The 10671-nt window shown below is 34.8% G+C and overlaps 1 gene segment (V, D, J or C); it reads right to left on the bottom strand.

Moving 5' to 3' along the window:
• Window positions 1-7356: 7356 nt before the first annotated feature.
• On the bottom strand, window positions 7357-8613 carry LOC127498960 (T cell receptor alpha variable 9-1-like). The segment is given in 3 exon segments: window positions 7357-7450; window positions 8057-8411; window positions 8569-8613. Coding segments are annotated over 3 exon segments (489 nt in total).
• Window positions 8614-10671: the final 2058 nt, after the last annotated feature.

Here is a 10671-nt window from a genome sequence, read left to right as displayed (position 1 = left end):
ATGTGCACTAAACTAAATGTGATTAATGATAAAAAAAACATTGAATAGATAAACGACTGCAGTGGGAGGGGCTCTGCTGTTTATGAATAGTGTGGGTGTGGTCAGTGACATCACAATCAATACAAGATCCTTTTTGTTTCATATTTTAAAATATAACAAGGAACAATGTCTGTTTATGAATATCGCTATTCCTTTTTTAATTCAGAGTTTAATAACTAAATGTAATCAAAACTTTCAGGCTCACCATCTGTGTTTTTAAGGCAATAATAACTTCTCATTAAGTGTAATAAGTGTTTAGGTTCTCAGAGACCTTATTACAGTGGAAGTAATCACGTAATATGTGAGTTAAAACAATTAAAATTAACAGAGTTCCTATATGCAGTTTGGAAAACTTGAGTAATTTCCAGGTTTGAGTAAGTATGGAAAAAAGAAAGTATGAGTAGGAAAATATATTTCTGTTTCCAGACTATTGCCCCTATTCAGTTTTCTAAAATATAACATTAAGAATTTCCAAAATGTATCATACAAGCAGAGTGTTTTCATGACCGAAGTTCAGTGATTATTTAGTGATTGTAAAAAAGGACTGAATGAATTCAAGGCGCACAATTTCATTACATTTCATTATGTGTGTGTGCCACTCAAATGATCATCTGTTACAAAACTGCTCTGAAGCACAGGTTGAAGATCCAAGTGCAGCTTTTATTTAGTGTAATCCATAAACAGGCACAGGGTCAAAAACATTGGTAAACGATGATGGTGCAACATCAAACCACGATTATTAAACCAATGTGTCAGAGGTGAATATGCACATTTAAGGCTTCTTTTCATCATTTTAAGCACATGTTATCACTTTGAGAAAACCACTGGAAGAAAAAAAAAAAAAAAATCAAAATTAAAAATATTTTGATGACTGTATTATATACCAAAAACAATGCTATACGAACCAGTACGAACCATGTTAAATATGGTCTGAAAAATCTACAGAGAGGTTTGGAAATTTTAGTGTCGAAAAGTATGGGATTTTGAAATGAAAAATGTGCAGGAAGTTAAACAACACCACTTAAATGCTCACACGGGTTTTTGTGTTTATGTTGAGTGTGTTTGAGTCACAGTAGTACACAGCAGAGTCAGACACACACACACATCCATGTTTTTTGATCCCTTTTTAATTTTTCTTTCATTTTCCCTTTGTAACTTGAATAAAATTTCCTTTGTAACCACACACAGGTGTTTCCACTGGTGTAATAATATTATGTGAATTATAGATTGTGGGTTTGATGTGGCTTGAGATCAAAAAGAAAAATGAGTTTGAGTTTTTGTACAGCTTCACATAGACTTTGTATCACTGGGCTCCATAGAGCACAATAATAGAGAGCTGAATCTGACAGAGTCACACTGTTAATAATGAGTTCAGTGGATGTTTGAGATGTAGTCGACTGAAAGCGAGGATCAGAGGGGTTCCCAGTACTACTAGATAAACGAGCATCTTTCCAAATTAAATACTGAGGTTCTCCATTAAGATACTGTCTGTACCAGAAAAGTGTAACATAATTGCTGTCTGTTTCATATGAGCAGCTGAGGGTCACAGTCTCGTCTTCCTTCTTTATAACAATTTCGTTATTTGGCCCAATCTTATCTGCAGTCATCACACCTAAAACAAAGAAATAAGAAAATTACTGAGTCAAGTTGCACACAATAATTTCTTACACTGTTTTTCTAAATCACTAAAATGAATAAAGTGAATCATTTTGTACCTGAAGTCAGAAATAAAATCAGAAACAGGTGTTTTTCCATGTTTTCTACAGATCTGTTCATGTTCTCTGTGCTCCGATGCTAATGCTTTAGTTCAGAGCTCACAGAAGAGGTGTGTCTTCAGTGTCTTCATCTTTGGTTCAGATGCAGGTGATTGGTTGGAAGTGACAGTTTTGAACACAAACTCAAGAGCTTTGAAATAAAGAAATCAGAAAGTGTGTGATGGGGACCTATATGTGCTGGTCAAAAAACCAAATACACCAACACATTCTGGATCATATAGAACTATACTCTGTTAAAATTAAAGAGATAAAAATAATGAAAACAATTTAAATACTGTAGATCTGCTCTGCTTGAGTAGAACTTCACAAAAAACACATATGAGTTTAAACAACACTACTCAGATGCTCACACAGGGTTTTTGTGTGAGTGTTGAGTGTGTTTGAGTCACAGTGGGCCTCAGAGCACAGTAGTACACAGCAGAGTCAGACACACACACATCCTGGATCATCAGAGGAACTGATCTTGTTAATGTGTTTAGACTTGCGTTAAATCTCTTCTTGAACTCTTCCTCATTATCTCCATAAGTACCGACTCTGTTCAGCATATATTTTGGGAATCCATTCACTTTTTGCTGGTACCAGAAGAGAGTTTGGGATGGATCGGTGGTTGTAAATGTACAATTGATTGTTACAGCTGCACCTTCAACAGCAGTTTGAACTCTCATATTCTGGTGGACGGCTTCCTCAGATTTACACCCTGAAATTTAGAAAACCATTTACCAATTTAAATCATTCAATAATTTATTCTCAAATTAAATATGTTTAAAAATCTACTTACCCAAGAAATATGAGATAAACAACACAAAATATTTTTTCCAGTGTGTCATCATAATACTGTATTTGTACTGTATAAATTAAACTAAATTGAATGAACAGCAGTTTTAACCCCCTTGTTGCTTCAGACTCTCTTTGCTAAAGTTACACTGAAGACATTTACAAACACCTGAAGGAGGAGACGGACTAAACCACAGTATCTGAATGCAGAGAGCTTAAAGGATTTGTGATTCATTTGGACAATTATGTCATAATATTAAATATTTTGCATAAAATTTGAGAATATGATATTTTAATATTTTTGCATTCCTCAATTATATGGAAAAAGTGCAGATGAATTAAACAGATAAAAAGAAATGGAATAAAGTTATTAGTTGAACAGTTTTGTCATCATTTTTTTGCCTCATGTTTGTTCCAAACCGGCATGACTTTCTTTCCTCTGTTTAACACGAAAGGATTTTTCAGAAATGTCTCAGTGTTTTTTGTCATTGGGAACCGAAACTGTTTGGGTACCAACATATTTCAAAATATCTTATTTTGTGTTCCACAGAAGAAAGTAAGTCATGTAGGTTTAGGACAAGATGAGGGTGAGTAAATCATGGGAGAATTTTAATTTTGGTGTGAACTGTCCCTTTAATATCATGCTCATGAAACTCTTTTTACATTGTAATTTATTTTCTCTTTTTTATATTTATTGTATTTGGAGTTAGTGAATGTATTATGATGGCAGGATCAGTTTAAACAGGTTTTGATAATGGTTTAAGGTTAGCTGTGTATCTTTCTTTAAGGTTTATACATGTGCACTAAACTAATTGCGATAAATGATAAAAAAAACATTGAATAGATAAATGACTGCAGTGGGCGGGGCTCTGCAGGAGGAGTCTGACTGATTATTTGATTCATTATAGTTATGCATTTTTATAGTGTCAGAGAATTGTTTTTGTGTGAGTGTTGAGTGTGTTTGAGTCACAGTGGGGTTCAGAGTACAGTAGTACACAGCAGAGTCAGACACACGCAGGTTCTTGATTGTCAGTGAAACTGAATTTGAGTCCAAACTGGCATTAAATCTCTCTTCAAATTCAGAACTGCTACTCGATCCAAACTTGTATTTCATCAGTATATATTCAGGAAGGTCATTAAAGCGTTGAATGTACCAGAAAAGATATGGAGCAGACTGAAGTGTTTCATATTCACAGCTCAGGGTAACCTGATGTCCTTCAGTGGCAGTTTTTGTCTCACTTGACTGATTAACAGTGTCTTTCCCAAAGCACCCTGTGAATGCATAATAACATAATTATACAAGCAATATAATTTTAATAATGCCGTTATTTACAGCAATGATTACTTACCATAGAAATTAAAGGCCAAAATGAATAAAACAGGCATTCTGAGAGACATCTTTGTTTATCTATGAAAGGAAATGGGAAAATGTCATTCATAGCAGCGTTCCACAGCTGTAGGAGAAGCTTTGTCTTCTGCTTGTCATGTTGATATAGTGATGATGTTCAACCGTAGATGTTTCTTTTCAATCAAGACTTACAATAATAAAAATGAGGTGGTGTCATGTGTATGTAGATATCGCCATCTTCAGGCTAAAAAATAAAAAAACTTCTGTGTCCTAACTTCCATTGTAACAAAATCCAAAACCATTTTAAAATAAAATAAAATTAAAAGCTGTTGTTGTTATAGATCAGATCACATTATCACCTAAAAAACAACAACGACTTCATGATTGTTTTGTTTTGTTTGAAGGTTCAATACAGTCTCTTCTGACTTACACCTGAATATGAATTAAAGAAATGTTTTAAAAAGTAATAATTTATGTTGTTTTAAGAGGTTTTCATAAAGGAAGGAATGAAAGTAGCAATTGGCAAAGCATTTTGATAGCGTTTATGGCAAATGTGAATCTGTTTTTTTAGGTTAATAAGTAATAAGGTTCACAGGATCCTTATAACAGTGTAAGTAATCACATCACATCAGAGGTTGAACAGGGTTTTTGTGTGAGTGTTGAGTGTGTTTGAGTCACAGTGGGCCTCAGAGCACAGTAGTACACAGCAGAGTCAGACACACACACATCCTGGATCATCAGAGGAACTGATTTTGATGTGGAGTCCAATGTTGCAGAAAATCTGTCTCTAAATTCATCCTCAGTATTTCCTTTACCAACTGTAAATTTACTCAGAATGAATGTTGGTGATTTGTTTGGTAGTTGTTTGTACCAGAAGAGATATGCATTTGTAGTTGTGGTAGAATAATTGCACAGGAGAGTAACCTGATCTTGTTCATTTGCAGTCATTTCTCTGTAAGGCTGTTCAACTCTGTCTTGTCCCCAGCACACTGAAAAATATATATAACTATTTATAATTTTTATATATATATATATATTTACAGATACTGAAGTGTAATTGATTGTCTTTCTTACCAAAGTCCCGTGTTATGAAGAAAAGAGTAATAATAATCAGTTTTTGCATTGCTGAGATAAAGAGATTATTATATATATTCAATGAATGTGTCTCTGTCTCTTTACTGAAGCTCTCTGTTTCCTCTCTGCTGCACTTCTCTTGATATTTCAAGTCTTCAAGTAGCTCTAGGTCCTCACATGGCACACCACTGATGACACTTTAAGTGATGCTGCCCCCCAGTGGTGAAATTATGTATTTCTAACACATGACCACATTATGTTTACATTTTGTAGCAGTGGACATACAGAGGACACACTTTTTGATATGAAGACTCAGGGCCAGATTTACTAACAGCTTGCATCAGTGCAAACCATGCAACGTGATTTACTAAGGTTTGCAGTAGTCAATTTACTGGCATTTGCACTATTATTTAATGATTGCAGTCTCATGCTAATTTGCCCTGTTTAGTAAATCTGGCCTTATTTCTTTATAACTGCCTTTACCATCCAGAAACTTTTCAAAAGAGCTGCATCTGACAGAATCACATCATCATTAATGAGGTTATTGGTTGATCGGGATATCGACACCTGAAACATTAAATACTGAAGTTCTCTATTAGGATACTGCTTGTACCAGTAAAGTCTGACATAACTGCTGCTTGTGTCACATGAGCATCTCAGTGTCACAGACTCTCCTTCTCTAATGATGAGATTTGAACCCATATTTGGCCAAATCAGGTCCTCAGCTATCACACCTGCAAACATGAACAGAAAGAAATGTGTTACAAACATGTGAGATCATGCACACATTATAAATAAATTGATACACATTACATTTGAATAATCCATATCACTATACTGTAGTGGAAAAAACGTGTGGTTGCTTACCATAGGACATAATTAAAATCAAACTTAGATGTTTCTCCATGTTTAAAAGCTGATATGAGTTTGTTAGTGCTCTCAGCGCTCTGTTCTACAGTTTCTCACAGTGACTCTCTGATATTCAGTCTTTGACACTTGGTTGTGAGAAGAAGGAGAATAAAATCAATAAAAAACATTTAATAATAATCTTAAAAAAAACAAAAAAAACAATGATAAATATGACGCTATTAGCTGAAATGACTGAATTTACTATGTAGTCTGTGAATGTCAAAATTGCTCACAAACTTGTTTATCTTTTGTGAATTGTTTCACTTCTATTGCTACCTCTTTTTTAAAGGAACACTCCACAACAGTTGAGTTTTAAAACTTGACTCTTCTGTAGTTACATCGTGTACTTAGACCAACGGAAAATTAAAAGTTGCGATTTTCTAGGCCGATATGGCTAGGAACTATACTCTCATTCCGGCGTAATAATCAAGGAACTTTGCTGGCGTACCATGGGTGCAGCAGGCGCAATGATATTACGCAGCGTCTCTCACAAATGTCTCCATGGTTGCAAGGCACGCTCCCTGTTCAAGCAGGGGGTCACAGGCGCTGCGTAATATCATTGCGCCTGCTTTTCATTTTCCGTCGGTCTTAGTACACAATGTAACTACAGAAGAGTCAAGTTTTAAATAGGAAAAATATTGAAACTCTTTGGTCATTTTTTAACGAGATGCTAACGGTCTAATCAGATTCAATGAACTATGCTAAGCTATGCTAAAAGTGGTACCGCCAGACCCGGACATCGGCTGAATGGATTCGAAAACGGTAAAACTCAACTGTTTAACTCTAGGGGAGTTGGAAAATGAAAATTGGAAAATATATCTGGATAAAATTTCTTATTACACTCACATGCAGGTGTTTCCACTTTTTAAAAAAAAATTCTGTGTATAATAGATTGTGGTTTTGATGTGGTTTAGTTTCAAAGAGTAAAATGAATTTGAGTTTTTGTACAGCTTCACATAGACTCTTAGAGCACAATAATAGAGAGCTGAATCTGACACAGTCACACCATTAATCTTGAGTTCAGTGGATGTTTGAGATGTAGTCGACTGAAAGCGAGGATCAGAGGGGTTCCCAGTACCACTATATGAACGAGCATATTTCCAAATTAAATACTGAGGTTCACTATTAGGATACTGTCTGTACCAGTAAAGTGTAACTTGATTGCTGTCTGTTTCATATGAGCAGCTCAATGTCACAGACTCTCCTTCTGTATGGATGAAATCTGCACCCTTATTTGGCCCAATCTGATCTGCAGCCATTATACCTGCAAACATAAACATAAACATAAAAAATGCACATATGTTTTAAAACACATGTGGGTTTCAGTAACATTACACTTGATTATCTATTTTCCATACCTCTGGAATCAAATTATATTTTACCTGAAGTCATGATTAAAATCAGAACCAAGTGTCTGTCCATGTTCACTAAGTCAGATCAGTTGTGTTGATGCTCTGAGTTTCTGCAGTTACTCAGGAGGAACTGAGTCATAAAGTCACTCAGAAACTTCCTGCTCTCTGTTGAGATGATGCTGTTCAACAGTTTACAATTGAGCAAAAACATCAATGTAATATAGAAACAAAATGTTCAAAAATATTTGAAGAGTAAAAACTATTCAAAAAATATTTGCAAATACTGATAAAACCGAAGACTCGTTTTTATTGTATAGACAAATAAATGAACGAACGAGCGAACGAACAAGAGCTGTAAATGAGATATCTGTTACTTTGTAAATAGAAAAGGAGGAGCTAATGATCCTGTAATGAGGCTTGATAATATGAATATGTGGTGCATATCGCCATCTTATGGTTACCAAAAAGCATTATAAACTGAGAATCAAGATTAATTTTAGTAGTTTCCTCCAAAAAAAGTCTGCATTCTGTTTCTTTTCTCCTTGTATATTTTAATTTGTTTTATTCTTTATAAATGCTTCTAGCAGTTACACTGTGAAATTCACCTTTCATTACAGCACATATAATGCCTTTAATGTTGGGTTTGTACAAAGTTATTATATCTCATTATAAATGTGTCTTTTTGTTTCATCAGACTTTTGTTCTGTGTCTGAATTGGCAGTTTGGGAATGTGATTCTTTCTATTGTTATGTGCTTCAATCTGTTTAGAAGGCATAATTATATGCCTTTTCATCTGTGTCAGGTTTTTGTACAGTGTTACAGTGTTTCCTGTGACTGTGGGCTCCAGAGCACAGTAATACAGAGCAGAGTCTGATACTGCAGCAGAGGAGATCTCCAGATCCACAGAGTTTTCTTTGACTTTAGTGACTTTGGCAGTGAATCTGGAATCTACATAAGACTCCCGAGCTTGTTTTGTACCGTCTGAGATGAGCACAAGGAATTCAGGAGCTGATCCGGGATACTGACGGTACCAGTGAAGAGTATTTGCAGATGAATAACTGCAGGATAATTTAACATTTGAACCCTCAACAGCGAACTCCTCTGTTTTGGTTGGTTTAATTTCATTTCCATGTGTTGCATCTGCAAAAGTATCAAATCTTTTATTAACTTGTGTTTAAATTGAATTTATTTTAGATGTATCAGCATAAAATGCAATATACAAAATACACTTTATACATATTCTGACTGCTCAGAATAGTTACTGTAAATGCAAAACACAAAACACTTCAATACTTACATGCAAAGGCAGAAAGCAGAATGACAGATTGGAGCATCATTGTGTTTGTTCCTTATGATCTGTCTGAAGTTTAACAATATCTCACCAGATATCAATGTTTTAAACCCTCCCTCTTCCAGAGAGCAGATCAGTTTCATCTTCATATAGTCCACAGTGTCATCTCTATTGCTATAGTTCATAGCTCCCTCTTGTGGTTACTTACTATCTCTGTCATGATATAAATCATCAGATATCAACATATAAAATATGATAAATTGCTCATACTTTGGTTGTTATAGTATTTTAGAAACATAAACCAGATTATGCAGATTAGATGCATGAATTTCAGTGCTACTAAAACAGGAATTCATCTGGTTCTGTACCGTTCACACAGCTTAGACAAAAAAAAGCAAGTCGAACTATATATAAATTAACATTTAGTCAGTGATTTACATCCTAGAGTACAGTGTGAATAAATATCATTATTAGTATTCAGAAAGATAAGCATACTTTATCATACCACTGCTGCAACTATAGTGTTCACCTTCACATATTTATATATTATGAATTCATAATCTAACTTTAATTCAAATAGATTTTTATGGAAGGAAATTAGTTGTACATCTTCAGTTTTGTCAGGTTTTTGTACAGTGTTCTTGTGTTTCCTGTGACTGTGGGCCTCAGAGCACAGTAATACAGAGCAGAGTCTGACACACGCAGATCCTGGATTGTCAATGGAAATGATTTTGTAGTTGTGTTGAGATTGCTGCTGAATCTATCTTCGAACTGTTTATCATTCGTACTGAATTTGCCCAGCATGTATTCTGGAAATCCATTCACTTTTTTCTGGTACCAGAAGAGATTTGCTGATAAATCAGTGGTTTCATATTGACAGTTGATTGTTACAGCTGCACCTTCAACAGCAGTTTGAACTCCTGGATTTTGTTCAACGCTGTCCAGAGAATCACATCCTGTAATGTATAACATCACTGATGAGGATCTCATATTCATATTAGAAGAATATTACAGCATGAATACTTACAGAATCTGACTTACCCCAGAAATATGTGATAAAGAAGACTAGAATTCTTTGCCAGTTTGCCATCACAGAAATTGTTAAAATAATACTTTAGATAAAATGAAGTTGTTGAAATCTACAGTAGACTCTTGTTTCAGCCTCTCTTTGATAAAGTTGTACTAACACTGTCACATATCAGAGACCTGCAGGAGGAGTCTGACTGAACCACAGTTCCTCAATACTGAACGTCTCCTCCTCCTCAAGGATTCTGGATGTACTTTAACAAAATACACTTGATATTCTTCTCAACATATACGTTACATATAATCATGCTGCCAGCATCTAACAGGTTTTTAAAATGTAATTTTTGTTTTTTAATTTTAAAATATTTTTTATTGTCTGATGTACAGTATGTACACATCTATTAGGATTGCATGCTTTGCATATTAATAGCAATCCACAAAATGTTATTTTGATCTCTTTTCACTTTTTCTTTCAATTTCCCTTTATAACTTGAACTAAATGTCATTCGTAACCACATACAGGTGTTTCCACAAGTGCAATAATATTATGTGAATTATAGATTGTGGGTTTGATGTGGCTTGAGATCAAAGGGAAAAATGAATTTGAGTTTTTGTACAGCTTCACATAGACTTTGTATCACTGGGCTCCAACTCTTAGAGCACAATAATAGAGAGCTGAATCTGACAGAGTTACTCCATTAATCTTGAGTTCAGTGGATGTTTGAGATGTAGTCGACTGAAAGCGAGGATCAGAGGGGTTCCCACTTGTAGAAGCTGATCGGGCAGGTTTAAATATTAAATACTGAGGTTCACTATTAGGATACTGTCTGTACCAGTAAAGATAAACATAACTGCCATCTGTTTCATATGAGCAGCTGAGGGTCACAGTCTCGTCTTCCTTCTTTATAACAGTTTCTTTATTTGGCCAAATCTTGTCTGCAGTCATCACACCTAAATCAAAGAAATAAGAAAATTCAAATTGCATAAAAAATATTTCTTACACTGTTTTTCTGCATCACTAGAATGAATAAGGTGAATCATTTTGTACCTGAAGTCAGAAATAAAATCAGAAACAGGTGTTTT

This window comes from Ctenopharyngodon idella, chromosome 2 (genome assembly GCF_019924925.1).
Source record: "Ctenopharyngodon idella isolate HZGC_01 chromosome 2, HZGC01, whole genome shotgun sequence".
Lineage (NCBI taxonomy): Eukaryota > Metazoa > Chordata > Actinopteri > Cypriniformes > Xenocyprididae > Ctenopharyngodon > Ctenopharyngodon idella.
The sequence above is the reverse complement of the archived record's forward strand: the minus strand, read 5'-3'. Positions and strand labels throughout refer to the sequence as shown.